At 37.7% G+C, this 17,520-nt stretch overlaps 1 protein-coding gene across 1 annotated transcript in view; it reads right to left on the bottom strand.

Annotated features, from left to right (window-relative positions):
• stac (C2 and C2B_Munc13-like domain-containing protein staccato) overlaps positions 1–17,520 on the bottom strand; it is a 251,953-nt gene that overhangs the window by 104,577 nt on the left and 129,856 nt on the right. Inside the window, exon 9 of the mRNA XM_017609205.1 lies at positions 16,404–16,664. Coding sequence (XP_017464694.1) covers positions 16,404–16,664 — 261 coding nt within the window. The remainder of the gene's footprint in view (positions 1–16,403; positions 16,665–17,520) is intronic.

Raw genomic sequence — 17,520 nt, 5'->3', positions numbered from 1 at the left:
ATGTACATAGACGAAAAAATCAAGACAACTAACACTTAAACAAAAACAACGAACTAATAACAAATTCTAGATCAGGATCATACAAACACTAAGCCACAAATATGTTCTTGGCATGGTATACCCCTACTTTGTTCCCGCTGATATCGCCTGGTTTATACATAGAGTTTCCGATAGACTTCAAAACGATGCATTTTATTTGTTTAGGTGCAAGTTTAGCATTATAATTGTCTACTTGGGAACTCTTCCGGAAGTTTCGGCGGTATACCATCTGTCCGACTTGGGATCTGATATCTCTACTTCTAGTGTTATAAGCTTTCATACTTCTTTCGTGAGCCAACTTCAGTTCTTTCATTAACTTTAGGCGTATAAGCTGTAATCGATCTGTTTTCACGTTTACTTGGCAATCCGCATCCCCTATGGTACCGAGCTTTCGATATATCTCATACGATGCACCATGTTGCACCATAGGCATACCGAAAGTAGCGAAGTATGGGGAGCAGTTGATTGCTGAGTGGACTACGCTCCGGAGTGCAAAAGCCGCGTCACTAATATGCCTATCCTAATTTTTATGATTCTCTTTTATGTACGAGCGGAGCATTTGTAGCACAGACCTGTTGACTCGCTCTGCGGCGTTGCCCTGTGGCGAATAAAATGCAGTTTTGATGTGCCGTATTTTTCTAGAAAACTAGAAAATATCTCAGAGACAAACTGCTTGCCGTTGTCTGAATGTATGTACTCAGAGACGCCAAAAATATGAAAAACCTCCTTTTCTAAAAACTTTAACACCTCGGCTGAAGTGGCTATCTTCATTGACTTCAAAAACACAAATTTAGAAAAATGGTCCAGAGAAACAAAAACATAAACATTACCATCACAAGTACGTGGGTAAGGACCCATAAAGTCGACATACAAGCCTTGGAAAGATCGCTCGGTTAAGTGTTGGTTTCCCATCACTGGTTTATGAAACGCATTTTGAGTCTTGTTACCTTTACATATTTCACAGCCTTTAATAAAAGCTTGGACATCCGTAACCATGCCTGGCCAGATTCGTGTGAGTGTCTTGTGGATGCCCCCGTGGCCTGCAGAAGGTGAACTTTGGGAGGCGTCCACTAACCCTGGTCGCAATTCCGACGGTATCCAAAGTTTCCAGGTCTGGTCCTCTTGAAGCTGGTCCCCCCGGTTAAATTGAGTCCGTCTATAAACATACCCGTCCGATATGCACAAGCCTGGTAGTTGGTCTTTGTTATCGGTCACAGTCCTTTTCAGTTCCTTGTATTCGTCCGAGTCAAAGCAAGGTGAGTCTAAGGAAACGTCCATAAATCTTTCGTTTGTTGTCATTTCTTCCATGTGCATCCGTGATAGTGTGTCAGGCACCACATTTTGCGCCCCTTCCTGTGTTGTATGTCAAAATCATACCCTTGGAGCTTCAAACTCCACCTTGCCAGTCTACCCGAAAGGTCCTTCTGATTCATCAGCCATTTTAGGCTGGCATGATCAGTTATGATGGTAAAGNTATACAACCATCCTCCACCACATAACAAAGGTAAGGAACCACCTTATAACAAAATTAGCTTTTCTCAACATTAATTGTTAATTTTGCTTCACGTAAACATCGAGCGACCTTTTCCAACAAACACAATGGGACGAAAAATCTACAGAACACACCAACAAGTCATCTAAATACACAAAAACACTTTCACGCAACGAAGCCGGCATCACTTTTTCCAAAAGTCTGCACATTCTTTGTGCCGCGATGCATAGTCCGAATGGCATTACTGTAAATTGGTCAAGTGGTCTTCCTGAAACAGTGAACGCTGTCTTCTCGCTAGATTTTTTTCAAGAGGAATCTGCCAGAAGGCGTCCTTCAAATCTATAGCCGATATGTAGCGAGTGTTCTGAAGGCGGCTAAGGATTCCATCTACGTGTGGCAACGGGTATGCATCTTTTATAGTTCATTCATTTACCTTCCTGGCGTCAAGGCAGAGGCGGTTCTTTGTGCCTTTTATGACAAGAGAGACGGGTGAGTTCCAGCTACTATTGCTTTCCTCTATTATCCCCATACTAAGCCNTCCTGGCGTCAAGGCAGAGGCGGTTCTTTGTGCCTTTTATGGCAAGAGAGACGGGTGAGTTCCAGCTACTATTGCTTTCCTCTATTACCCCCATACTAAGCATCTTATCAAGTTCTTGATATATCAATTTCTGTATTGCAGGCGAAATCGAATAGTGGCGCTGCTTTATTGGAAGATTTTCGTTTTTTATCTCAATTAAATGCTCCTCCATATCTGTCTTCCCTAATTCTAAAACGGCAAATGACGGAAACTGTGTGTTGACTTTTTCTAGAGCACTTTCTTCGATTGCCAAAGTATGTTGGACGGCCACAGNGGCATATGACGGAAACTGTGTTTTGACTTTTTCTAGAGCGGCCACAAAGGACAGGTCCCCTTCGGCAGGTGCGAGCTCGGCGACAGCAGCCTGATCTGGACATATATGTGCTCCCCTACTAACGACAGCCATGTCGAAGGCCTTCCAGAAGTCTATCCCCAAATATACTTGTTGTTGTAAACCGGGCACTATGAGGAATTCTAAGTCCCTCGTCTTACCATCCCGCATCATTGAGAGCGTGATTACACCGGTTACTGCAGTTTCACCACCGTTCGCTGTTCGTATGTTCTGGTTCGTTATTGGAAGAACGAGGTCTTCCTTGCCCTCTAGTAATTTTCCTGCATCTTCCCTATACAACTTGCTCCCGCTCCTGAATCTAATAATGCTAACACTTCTACGCCTCCATCTTTGTCTGAGCAAAAACCCTACTATCCCCCTTTAAGGTTACAATCGCTGAAACGATTTTATTCAAAATTCTCTTGTACGTCTTTTTCTTCTCTCTCATTTTTTCAATCTTTTTGAAATTTCTACTTTGCCTTTTGTTTTCAACTGATTCGCAAAAAATTCTCCTCCGGGCTTGCTTCATATTCAACTTTGCGTTGGTGTTGGCTGTTCTCCGGCTCACTCTTAACTAAATTTTCTTTCTTTTCAGTGCCAATTATATCCCTTTTTAGCAATTTAATTGTTGTTGGCTGGTTTCCGGGTTGAATGTACATTTGTAAGCATACCTTATGTATTAGCACTTACCGATCTCGCATGTGATGTAGGCGCCTGCATACAGGAGATGGGAGAGGCTGGAATAAGAAATATTATGGAATACCAAAAAAACTTCCAATACCTAGCAAGAGTATAGGCGGTACACTAGAGTGGGAGCATTCATAGGTGGGTAAATGTAGTGATTGCGCTGTGACATTCATTCACTCCGGGACGGTCGCCAGCACTCTTGACTACGCCATTTAACTACCTCTGAACCTCTTTTAATAAAAAAAAAAAAAATTACAAAAAATTAGTTAAATTAAAATATCGGACTACTGAATTTCATTTGTTCTTCACGAATTCGCCAAGTACGGATCTATAATATAAAGGCTTTAAAATAAAAATAAGGTATACAACTAAAAATCAAATTACTATTTATGGATTGTGGCAAGTGCAAAATATATAAATATCTATATGTACGTATTAGGGGTGATGGTTCCGATCAAGGACTTAAAATAATTTAATTATTTACGCGGCATGAAAACATGCATCATTACTTAAAACCAAAAGAATAAATAAAAAGTTAGCTACAAACATGCGCGAAATTTGGTTTGAGGTCATGTCAGTATAATGGCAAATTAGGAGGAACCATATGGGACTTAAGAAAGAAAGACGCCAGTGTGGTGAAAGAAAAATCAATAAAACGGAAACTGAATGTGGTGTATTGTGATAAGAGTGGCCGCCAACAGCGATTGACGGAGTGCTGTGGCATGAGCGCCTGGAAGCTCTCCTCGCGCGGAGTCTGGCGCTCTGGAATGTATGTATGTATGCTTTCTTGAAGTGTTTCAGGTTTCTCTAAGCTCTTGGTGTTGATCTCGGTGTTTCTTTCTTTGTGTATTCCCGGTCGTTGACCTCAACTATTTATTTCTCGCCGTTCCGCGGTTTTGTCTTACATGTATATCAGTGGTTGTATATAACTTGTATACGAGGCTATAAACTAGACGCTTTGGTGTTGAAAAGGCTCAACTCCAGAATTCAGGCTTTGAGTCCTCTTGGTACTCCTGCCGCTTGATAGCCTTCTGGTAGCGGGATCTGCAGCGGTTAAACGGGGCACAACTTGTTTTATTCCTTTTTGCCACTGATTAAAATAAACCGTATTCGATGCGGAACTTTCCCTTGCACTTATTTTCACTTAAAAGACACTTTCCCATTTGAATCTTCCTGTTAGCCGACCAAGCGATCGTGCCCCCGGTGCATTTGCGTGTGGAACATTTCTCAAACTTTCACGCAGATCCAGCATACAAACACATAATTCAAATCTACACCTTAGCATATGCACCTACACACACGTACACGTATGCACAGAGTCATTCCTGGTAGTGCGCCTTCGCACACATGTTGCGTTACATATTTGGGTACATCGTTGAGGTACAAACGGGCATTTGTGTGGGGGGATATTTGTTGCAGCAGTTACTTGCCACCTACTACATAGGCTGTCGCTACAGGCTCGCATCCACCGATGCAATATGCAGCGTGTACGTAAAATAATTCAAACGCAGCCTACCTACATTGTTTGTGCGTTTGGCCTACGTGTGGCCTCGACCCACGACATAACGCCGGGCTTCCTATGAAAGTCTCTTTGTTTCTGTATGCGTATCTTTTGTGTAGTTAGTCGAACATTCACCTATGTCTACGATAATTAACACGTTTATGCTCCTACGTACTACTCTTACATATTATATCACAGTTAACAGCATATATACATATCACGGAGAGATAACCTATCATTATATCACAATAAAATCCTATGTCTATATCACAGTTAGCTATCCTTATACTATATCACAGTAGATTTTGGTAAAGGTACCAATAGTCCTGTTGGTTAAATAAAAATAAAAGAAAAAAAATAATAAAAAAAAATAAAATAACAAAATAAGAAGATAAAAAAATTAAAAAATAAATAAATGTTTAATGAATTAGTCAAATACGTCAACAATTAAAATCTATACTAATTATATAAAGAGAAGTCCCTTTTTTTTGTAACAGGCTTTTTTTTGCGAACGGCTGGTCCGATTTTCATGAAATTTTGTATACAAATAGCTTTCAGTAACCACCATGTTATAGGCTAAAAAATTTTACTTTTTTTCGGGTAGGTGGACCAGGGACCGGTCTATTCGAAAAAATCTTATTATAGTCCGATTTGCTTAAAATTTAGTACTTAAGTAGCTTTTTCGCATATATTAGCATATATGACCCTTCTTTTCCCAGAAGTGGACCAGGGACCGATCTATTCCAAAAAATCGTATTTATGGTCCGATTTGCTTAAAATTCGGTACGTAGGTAGTTTTTTAGCATATATTAAGATAAATGGTCAATTTTTTCCGAGAAGTGGACCAGGGACTGATCTATTCGAAAAAATCGTATTTACAGTCCGATTTGCTTAAAATTCGGTACGTAGGTAGCTTTTTGGCATATATTAGCATATATGATCCATTTTGTCCGAGAAGTGGACCAGGGACCGATCTGTTCGAAGAAATCGTATTTATGGTCCGATTTGCTTAAAATTCGGTATGTAGGTGGCTTTTTGCCTGGATAAGCTTATAGATTCCTGTTTTCCAATTTTCATGCAATTTCGAATATAAATAGCTTTAAGTAACGATCATATCAAGGGGCGAATTCGTCACTAAGCAAGATTTTTTTGCGCCAATCTGAAACAACGGATACTGTCAAAATATAATTATAATATATAATATATCTTAACTAATATATATTTAGAAAGCCGTTTGTTAGTTTTCGCAAGGCTCGAGAGCGGCTGAACCGATTTTTATGAAACTGCCGCCTGCCGCACGTGTCCCAAGGATGGTTTTAGGCTGAAAAAAATCTATATGTAAAGGGGGCGTGGCACTTCCCATACAAACCGAATTTCTCATGCTACATATCTCTGAAAGTGTGCATGGTAGAGTTTTGGAAATTGGTATGGAGATATACGAAATCAATCGCATACCCTTGGAGAAAAATTTTAGCTATTGTAAAAAGGGGTGTGACATCTCCCATACAAACCGAATTTTTCATACTGCTTATCTCTGGAAATTTTTTGGTAGAGTTCTAGAGTTTTGTATGGAGATGTACGAAATAAATCGCATACTCTTGGAGAAAAATTGGAACTATTGGAAAAGGGGGCGTGGCATCTTCCATACAAACCGAATTTTTCATACTGCCTATCTTTGGAAGTGTTCATGGTAGAGTTCTGGAACTTGGTATGGAGATATACGAAATCAATCGCATACTCATGAAGAAAGAGGGCAGCTGTTGGAAAGGGGGGCGTGGCACCTCCCATATAAATCGAATTTTTATACTGCATATCTCTGAAAGTATTCATGGTACAGTACTGGAACTTCGTATGGAGATATGTATATAGTTGAAATCAAGCCCATACTCATGGAGAAAATTTGGGCTATTTGAAAAGGGGTGTGAGGCCTACAAACGTACCGACCTTTAGCTATCTTTGAATGAATTTTTTTATTCTTCTGTAGGTGTGTTTGTGAGTGAAATCCTCCTAGATGGTTGTACGGATTTTAACGAAACTTTTTGTGTATTTGAGTGGGTCTCTGGATGGTTTAGTTTCACAATTTAATCCGACAGTTGGCGCTGTAGTTGAGTTATTACTAAAAATCTTATTTATGATCCGATTTGGCTAATGTTTTAAATATGTATGCAATACTATTGCAAAAACGTGCTGCCAAGTGGTGCTGAAGTCGAGCTATTACTAAAAATAGCCAAGTGAGAAAAGGGGCCGTGAAGGTCAGATTAAATCGACCTGTTGCACCATTGAGTATATCGAACGCTCCTGCGTTGCAATTGGCCCAATGGATGTGATTTTCCAATATTATTATGCGTTCAAACTTTTAAGGTATTTCGTCTGAAATAAGTATATGTATATTGCATTTCTGTAGAACAATGATTCGCACCCATTTTGAAATTGCCACCTACTATACTGTAAAGCTTCTAGGACATTCACTATAGAACCGGGTCATTGTTGCCGCCAGGGAGTGAAGAGGAAAAAATTTATTTCGCTTTGCGAATAACCGTGCTATGAAATGCCGCACATCTGGAGAATTTCAAGAACGGATATAACACTTTCCTTAGGTTATTTAAAGCTGCAAGACCACCAAACCTTAATCTTAGTAGACAAATGTGCCAATGAAAATCGTAAACGTGAATTGATGGTGAAAATGTTGGACCAAAAAGTTTCAATAAAATACATAAAAATTTTGGGCGGGACGAAGTTCGCCGGGTCTGCTAGTATATAAATACAATGGATACTAATCACAATCTCGCTTACCCACTTTTGCGTAAGCAAGCTTGCTTGTGAGTGGTAATAGCATACCTAAGTCCGTAATGTACATAGACGAAAAAATTAAGACAACTAACACTTAAACAAAAACAACGAACTAATAACAAATTCTAGATCAGGATCATACAAACACTAAGCCACAAATATGTCCTTGGCATGGTATACCCCTACTTTGTTCCCGCTGATATCGCCTGGTTCATACATAGAGTTTCCGATAGACTTCAAAACGCTGCATTTTATTTGTTTAGGTGCAAGTTTAGCATTATAATTGTCTACTTGGGAACTCTTCCGGAAGTTTCGGCGGTATACCACCTGTCCGACTTGGAATCTGATATCTCTACTTCTAGTGTTATAAGCTTTCATACTTCTTTCGTGAGCCAACTTCAGTTCTTTCACTAACTTTAGGCGTATAAGTTGTAATCGGTCTGTTTTCACGTTTACTTGGCAATCCGCATCCGCTATGGTACCGAGCTTTCGATATATCTCATACGATGCACCATGTTGCACCATAGGCATATCGAAAGTAGCAAAGTATGGGGAGCAGTTGATTGCTGAGTGGACTACGCTCCGGAGTGCAAAAGCCGCGTCACTAATATGCCTATCCTAATTTTTATGATTCTCTTTTATGTACGAGCGGAGCATTTGTAGCACAGACCTGTTGACTCGCTCTGCGGCGTTGCCCTGTGGCGAATAAAATGCAGTTTTGATGTGCCGTATTTTTCTAGAAAACTAGAAAATATCTCAGAGACAAACTGCTTGCCGTTGTCTGAATGTATGTACTCAGAGACGCCAAAAATATGAAAAACCTCCTTTTCTAAAAACTTTACCACCTCGGCTGAAGTGGCTCTCTTCATTGGGTTCAAAAACACAAATTTAGAAAAATTGTCCAGAGAAACAAAAACATAAACATTACCACCACAAGTACGTGGGTAAGGACCCATAAAGTCGACATACAAGCGTTGGAAAGGTCGCTCGGTTAAGTGTTGGTTTCCCATCACTGGTTTATGAAACGCATTTTGAGTCTTGTTACCTTTACATATTTCACAGCCTTTAATATAAGCTTGGACATCCGTAACCATGTCTGGCCAGTAATATTTTTCACGGATTCGTGTGAGTGTCTTGTGGATACCCCCGGGGCCTGCAGAAAGTGAACTTTGGGAAGCCTCCACTAACCCTGGTCGCCATTCCGATGGTATCCAAAGATTCCAGGTCTGGTCCTCTTGAAGCTGGTCCCCCCGGTTAAATTGAGTCCGTCTATAAACATACCCGTCCGATATGCACAAGCCTGGTAGTTGGTCTTTGTTATCGGTCACAGTCCTTTTCAGTTCCTTGTATTCGTCCGAGTCAAAGCAAGGTGAGTCTAAGGAAACGTCCATAAATCTTTCGTTTGTTGTCATTTCTTCCATGTGCATCCGTGATAGTGTTTGCATCCGTACGTATACAACCATCCTCCACCACATAACAAAGGTAAGGAACCACCTTATAACAAAATTAGCTTTTCTCAACATTAATTGTTAATTTTGCTTCACGTAAACATCGAGCGACCTTTTCCAACAAACACAATGGGACGAAAAATCTACAGAACACACCAACAAGTCATCTAAATAAACAAAAACACTTTCACGCAACGAAGCCGGCATCACTTTGTCCAAAAGTCTGCACATTCTTTGTGCCGCGATGCATAGTCCGAATGGCATTACTGTAAACTGGTAATGTGGTCTTCCTGAAACAGTGAACGCCGTCTTCTCTCTTGATTTTTTTCAAGAGGAATCTGCCAGAAGGCGTCCTTCAAATCTATAGCCGATATGTAGCGAGTGTTCTGAGGGCGGCTAAGGATTCCATCTACGTGTGGCAACGGGTATGCATCTTTTATAGTTCATTCATTTACCTTCCTGGCGTCAAGGCAGAGGCGGTTCTTTGTGCCTTTTATGGCAAGAGAGACGGGTGAGTTCCAGCTACTATTGCTTTCCTCTATTACCCCCATACTAAGCATCTTATCAAGTTCTTGATATATCAATTTCTGTATTGCAGGCGAAATCGAATAGTGGCGCTGCTTTATTGGAAGATTTTCGTTTTTTACCTCAATTATATGCTCCTCCATATCTGTCTTCCCTAATCCTAAAACGGCAAATGACGGAAACTGTGTTTTGACTATTTCTAGAGCGGCACTTTCTTCGATTGTCAAAGTATGTTGGACGGCCACAAAGGACAGGTCCCCTTCGGCAGGTGCGAGCTCGGCGACAGCAGCCTGATCTGGACATATACGTGCTCCCCTACTAACGACAGCCATGTCGAAGGCCTTCCAGAAGTCTATCCCCAAATATACTTGTTGTTGTAAACCGGGCACTATGAGGAATTCTAAGTCCCTCGTCATACCATCTCACATCACTGAGAGCGTGATTACACCGGTTACTGCAGTTTCACCACCGTTCGCTGTTCGTATGTTCTGGTTCGTTATTGGAAGAACGAGGTCTTCCTTGCCCTCTAGTAATTTTCCTGCATCTTCCCTATACAACTTGCTCCCGCTCCTGAATTTAATAATGCTAACACTTCTACGCCTCCGATCTTTGTCTGAGCAAAAACCCTTTTATCCCCCTTTAAGGTTACAATCGTTGAAACGATTTTATTCAAAATTCTCTTGTACGTCTTTTTCTTCTCTCTCATTTTTTCAATCTTTTTGAAATTTCTACTTTGCCTTTTGTTTTCAACTGATTCGCAAAAAATTCTCCTCCGGGCTTGCCTCATATTCAACTTTGCGTTGGTGTTGGCTGTTCTCCGGCTCACTCTTAACTAAATTTTCTTTCTTTTCAGTGCCAATTATATCCCTTTTTAGCAATTTAATTGTTGTTGGCTGGTTTCCGGGTTGAATGTACATTTGTAAGCATACCTTATGTATTAGCACTTACCGATCTCGCATGTGATGTAGGCGCCTGCATACAGGAGATGGGAGAGGCTGGAATAAGAAATATTATGGAATACCAAAAAAACTTCCAATACCTAGCAAGAGTATAGGCGGTACACTAGAGTGGGAGCATTCATAGGTGGATAAATGTAGTGATTGCGCTGTGACATTCATTCACTCCGGGACGGTCGCCAGCACTCTTGACTACGCCATTTAACTACCTCTGAACCTCTTTTAATAAAAATAAATAAAATTACAAAAAATTAGTTAAATTAAAATATCGGACTACTGAATTTCATTTGTTCTTCACGAATTCGCCAAGTACGGATCTATAATATAAAGGCTTTAAAATAAAAATAAGGTATACAACTAAAAATCAAATTACTATTTATGGATTGTGGCAAGTGCAAAATATATAAATATCTATATGTACGTATTAGGGGTGATGGTTCCGATCAGGGACTTAAAATAATTTAATTATTTACGCGGCATGAAAACATGCATCATTACTTAAAACCAAAAGAATAAATAAAAAGTTAGCTACAAACATGCGCGAAATTTGGTTTGAGGTCATGTCAGTGTAATGGCAAATTAGGAGGAACCATATGGGACTTAAGAAAGAAAGACGCCAGTGTGGTGAAAGAAAAATCAATAAAACGGAAACAGAATGTGGTGTATTGTGATAAGAGTGGCCGCCAACAGCGATTGACGGAGTGCTGTGACATGAGCGCCTGGAAGCTCTCCTCGCGCGGAGTCCGGCGCTCTGGAATGTATGTATGTATGCTTTCTTGAAGTGTTTCAGGTTTCTCTAAGCTCTTGGTGTTGATCTCGGTGTTTCTTTCTTTGTGTATTCCCGGTCGTTGACCTCAACTATTTATTTCTCGCCGTTCCGCGGTTTTGTCTTACATGTATATCAGTGGTTGTATATAACTTGTATACGAGGCTATAAACTAGACGCTTTGGTGTTGAAAACGCTCAACTCCAGAATTCAGGCTTTGAGTCCTCTTGGTACTCCTGCCGCTTGATAGCCTTCTGGTAGCGGGATCTGCAGCGGTTAAACGGGGCACAACTTGTTTTATTCCTTTTTGCCACTGATTAAAATAAACCGTATTCGATGCGGAACTTTCCCTTGCACTTATTTTCACTTAAAAGACACTTTCCCATTTGAATCTTCCTGTTAGCCGACCAAGCGATCGTGCCCCGGTGCATTTGCGTGTGGAACATTTCTCAAACTTTCACTCAGATCCACGCATACAAACACATAATTCAAATGGCACAGAGTCATTCCTGGCAGTGCGCCTTCTCACACGTATTGCGCAACATGTTTGGGTACATCGTTGAGGTACAAGCGGGCATTTGTGTGGATATATTTGTTGCAGCAGTTACTTGCCACCTACTACATAGGCTGTCGTTATAAGTATTTTTAAGAAACAATAAGGTAAGTAAATTAAGTTATTCAGGCAAATAAAAAATTGAAAAGTTAGGAATTTTTAATAATGTTTATTTTATTTAGTACTTGAATTTAAAAAGTGGGAACATTATATTCAATAAAAGGTAATGAGAATTGCATCGGGGCTGAAAATGTAGGATGTATCCTCCCGACTTTCATCTTCAGCATAATGGTGAGATCGTTGTTTAAACAGCGTTTACAAGCTAAACCAGATGTATCACGCTTTTTAAAAAGAATTATTCTTTCTCATTCCTTTGACTGTTTCACAACCTGTAACGTCATCAGCGTTTTTCGATTTTAGTTTTTGTAATTAATTTTTAATACTTTCTTTTGCGACTGGTTTGAAAAATTTGTGCTTATAGCGAGCTAAATAGGTAGATATGGAAAATAAATTATTATTTTTCAGGAACGAAAATTTTTAACAAAATTCTGTTTTCAAAGTCGTGGCTGCCAGCCGAATCGGATTATTTTTTTAAAAAAGCACCCCGATTTTTTATATGTAAGCATTAGTATCGTAATTCTTACTTAATTAAAGGCCAGATCTATATAATTATTTGAGCATCGATTCTCTTTGTATCCAGACGTTGACCATTTCTGCTGGAAATCCCTGTTGAAAGAGCTTACTTCTTGACTTCAAATAGCAAAACAAAAAAAAAAGAAATTTTTACTAAAATGAGTATGTTCTCTTTGACGTACGACTGCCCATTGATATCTCGGTTGTATAGCTTAGGAAATAATATGCTTAAAGACATTTTTACCAAAGTTGATAAATATGTCATGTGACCAGTTTTGTTACACAAATACTCCCACGACCATAAACAAAAAATATTGGCCACAATTTGTCGTTTTGTTTGCCATATATACGTTTTATCGGTGCACTTGCACAACATTCGCATTCGCAAAAGCCCCGCATTGATTATTGCGAATGCGATTGTTAAAATTAAAGCGGAAGCTCCGCGGTTGCGAAACCCCTGGTATGTACATAAATATTTATGGACTCATTTGTTGCAACTGGGCATGAATCACGTAACTTTGAAACGATATTCGTTCAAACGATACTGACAAAACGATGTTGTCAAAACACTGATTTATGCATTTGTGTTGCTGTTACGTGTTACTGTTACTGTTACGTGAAGCAAAACTGTAATCGAGTTGACGATATCGCACAAACGATCAAACAATTTTTGATTTTTATGAAGCAAGACAATCTCGACACGATATCGTTCAGACGATCGTCGTCATACGTGATTCATGCCCTGGTTTTGATATTTGTAGATGGTTTTAGGCATAGGTTTAGTAGTCTATTTTGATAAAAAAGCAAGCCGAAAATTAGAAAAAATACTGAAATCATTTTAACTGGGACCGTTGATAACTGATGAACATACATGAATATATGTATGTATAATATGCATATGTATGGATGATATAATACCTCTGATCCAATACTTTTCGTGTAAAATCCTGGAAAAAGGTCAAACAGCAAAATCACTCTCTGAAGTGCGACTAAAAAGTGAGTAACAGCAAAACGTACGGAACAAAAAAGCATCGGGTAAAATCCTGCAACTTCAATCTCTACACAAGTCTCCCAAAAATTCATTTACATGAACCACAGATTATATTCCGAAAAGTAAAACTAAATTTAGGAATATATACAAATAGAAATGCTCAAACTATAAGCTCAAAAACAATAACTGATGCGGTGTTTCCAAGATATTTTAACGCGCTTGAGTCACAAGTATATACAAGTATCATATTTTATCAATCCTACCGATAATACAAGAATTTTTAATTTCAATTAAAAGAATTAAAAATGAAAATGAATAAAAAAATTAAATCAGCAAATTAAGNTTTTTTTTTTTTTAATTTGCCACCCCAAAATAATTGATATTAAATAAAACACCTCTTTGAGGCAGTTAAAAAATGCGTATAATTCTCGTTACGAAATTGATATCATAAATTTTGTGTTTCTAGTTCAGCTTTCGTCACTCAAAAATTTTACCTCAAAGAGGTGTTTTATTTGATATTCATATATACGTGTATCTTCATCAGTTATCAACGACCTAAGTAGTCACAATAGTGCCATTTTTGAAATATAGAAGTTTAGCATAAAATGCAAATATATAACAAAAAATTGCATACCACTTTATAGATTAAAAAATTACAAAAAGTGAAAATTGAAAGCACTTACAAATTAAAATAAGGGCTGTGAAAATTATTTGCGAACCGCTGAATTCTGTTGTGAATATGCAGTATGGAAAGTAAGATTTCGCCACAACAAGCTTTTAATTCAGGATTTTTGGAAAGATTCTAAGTTCGCAGTTTTATAGTTTATTAAATGAAAGTGCCAGTTTCTGCAATATCCCGATGATTTTTGATATTTTTTTCTGACGGTGTCATACATTTTGATCCATTTAAAAAAATTTCGAGCACACTTTATATGGAAAAAATGCATAACATCGAAAACTTGGAATCTTCTTAAAAATTCTGAATTTTGTTGCATAATTTTTGTACAAAGTTTGAAATGGCGATTTGTGTACATTTATTGTGCTTATTAAATTATGAACTAGACTTTTATTTAAAATCAATTAAAAAATAATCAATGAAAATAATAGGCAAAACTGGTCAAAATGTCTTACTGCCATTATTTCGCATATAGGTACATACATATGAGTGTAATAATGTCAGAATAGCTGTGCTTCGGTGTATTTCCCTTCCGTAATTGGAATTCTGTGTAATTTTACTATGAATTTATGTTTTATGTCTAATAGGCAACATAGACGGTGCGTCTGACTCGCGAGTCAACTGTGTACGTGTTCACTCGCCTTTCGACTACACACAGTTGAGTCATTCAGAGTCATACCAGAGTCATGTCGGTGTAACTAACACATATTTATTTTTACTTAACACATCCAAATCGACTCGCGATTCAGATGCACCGTGTATGCCGCTCCCTCATAAAAGTGATTTACTGTAATAATTTAATTAATTAATAATTTTTATATGAAGAAATAATTATTATAAAAGAAATTTAATTTTGTGGCACTTTCATATTCGTTTCGGCACAATTTTTGAAGACCATTAGGCACCTTTTGAAATTTTGAAATTCCATCCCTGCTTGTACCTCACACGAATCATGCATGCATGACACGCAACATACTTCAGTATCGATACGAAAAACAGTTTCGTTACCGCACAATATGTTGTGTTGTATTGATTGACGTTGATGGTGCATATACGGAACATGCGAGTAACGAGATTATTATGTGAGTAACGGTTTGGTACTGCAAGCACTTTTACCTCACAAGAATCATCGCAACGATTCTTGCAGCGTAAGGAAATGTTCGTTCATACATATACATACATGTGCATATATACATATGTATACACGCAACATAGTTTTGTATCGATTCGAACAATTTGATACAATCAAGCACTTGTACCTCACACGAATCATGCATGCATGTACGTACATACACACGCAACACACTATAGTATTGATACGAAAACAATTTCGTTACTGCACAATATGTTGTGTCGTATCGATCCACGTTGATGGTGCATACACGGAACATGCGAGTAACGAGATTATTATGCGAGTAACGATTCGGGTCTTCGAGTCAGGGGTTGTATTCGTTACTCAGTAACGAATACACGCGGTTTGCTACAGCTCTAATATTTCGCCATCAACACTTTTAGGCTGAACTCTCAAAAGGTAGACATAATCCATTTGAAGATAATGACCCCTATCTCCTCCATTACAAAATATTTGAACTTGTTTTACCAGCACGTCGGTCAAATTATAAGTTTTTCGATTTGAGGAAGTTTTGAGTAGATTGATATAAAAAATTGTCTAAATTTTCCTTAAAACTCTCTCTTTCGTTTACATTAGCGACGCTATGAGTAAATTCATTGAAATCTTCTTCAAAAAAGGCTCAGACTGCAATTTAAAAGAACACTTTAAAGCTTTTTGTTAATTGCAGTCAAAACGGCATTTTAAAAAAAATCATACTTCAAAATTCATAAACAAATTGTTACTATCAATTCGATATTTCAAAATTTTCGGGATCCCGGGATTGGCAACCCTAGTATCTCTGCAACTGATTCGCCTAATAGGTTTGTCTATAAAAATATTATCCTTATTTTCGAGCTTAACTCCCTAATCTGTAATTAGAAAAAGAGATTAGCCATACAAAATCATAATTATAAAAGTAATTTTTAGTGTCCAACCCTGTTTTATCGATTATACTTGCGAAGAAGAGGAGGAATCCCAAATGTTAAAGTAAACAAAAATTAACGCTAGTAAGGAAAATAGGTTTGTAAAGGTATTTTTAATAAAATATTCAGTTAAAATACATTTAATATGTGTTGCTGAAAAGAGTTACCACGGTGGCACAGAGAAGAAGTTTAACTTTTCCTCGAGTTGTGTGAATAACAAGCACAACCAATTTGACAGCTAACGAGCTTTGATTGAGATTATATTTATATGTAAACGTACTTTTATGCTTTGCCGTTCGCATATGTTTACACATCAAATTTCGTGAGTACCTAGTACTCACGCCTTTTTTTGTCGCGGTAGACTTTCCGATGGAAACACCCTTATGAGATAAACAATTACTTACCAGTAAATCTGTCTCCGTAAAGTTAGCTTTTATTGTTAGCTGACCGAATTCAGACCTCGTAATACTATTCTGTTTTCCCAGCAATTCAATATAATACTGATGAATTAAGTCAGCGCTTTCAAATGCATGTAAATCCAATGCTTTTTCAACTTCTTTTAAGACCTCGATATCTGATGTTACTATATTTCCAACTTTAAAACATGATGTCATCACTACTAACGTTTGTTTTAAATTTTGGAAAAATGAGGGCGGGCGTCGTTTCTAGAAACAAAGGTTTTAAAATTTAGTATAAATAATGTACAGAAATTTATTTATTTATAAAAAGTAATACTTTAGTGTAACCAGAATGATTAAAATGTGACAGTCATATGTATTCAATAAAAAAGTTTGTCTATAATGTCAACTTTAAGTACCCAAATGGGCGTAATGGGCTACGAAGGCGTATGGATTCTAGATCGTCTAACTCTCGAGCAATATGATAAATAGGCATTGAAATTTTATGAAATTGTATATTTGTATGAAGACTTGCTCTAGCTGCCAGTCTCCTAAAATTTCCTCCAACCCCGTCGCAAGCAGATTTCCCATGTGAACTTGCAACAAAGTTCAATTCTGCCATTTCCTTGAAGGGATTTTCGTGATTTCAGACCTTTAGTAAAGTTCATATGATCTATTCATATTTTTTTGTTTCTTACACACCTTTCCTCTTTCAAAAGTATGTATATAATTTCATACAATTTTAATGCCTATTTATCATATTGCTCGAGTAAAAAAAAAAATAAAAAAGAAAAAGGTTTACTTAATTTATATTTTTTTTTATACGTTGCAGATTAATATAAAAAATTTATAATTAAATNAAAAAAAAAAATCAAAAAGAAAAAGGTTTACTTAATTTTTATTTTTTTTTATACGTTGCAGATTAATATAAAAAATTTATAATTAAAGCCCATAATAAGATAGAAGAAATACATTTTTTTAAATTAAATTTCGTTAAAAGGTTTCCAAGATACAGCACTTTAAAGAAACGTATGTATGACGTTTTCTTAAAATTTAAGTCCCTTGTAAATAGACTACCCGATGTCATATCGGCCAAATATGCTGCACATATATTCATGTCACC

The sequence above is a fragment of the Rhagoletis zephyria genome, unplaced genomic scaffold (genome assembly GCF_001687245.7).
Source record: "Rhagoletis zephyria isolate East Lansing unplaced genomic scaffold, Rhagoletis_zephyria_1.1 Rzeph_scaffold_00200, whole genome shotgun sequence".
In the NCBI taxonomy this organism is placed as follows: domain Eukaryota; kingdom Metazoa; phylum Arthropoda; class Insecta; order Diptera; family Tephritidae; genus Rhagoletis; species Rhagoletis zephyria.
Note: the sequence above shows the minus strand (reverse complement) of the source record. Positions and strands in the feature narration are given on the sequence as shown.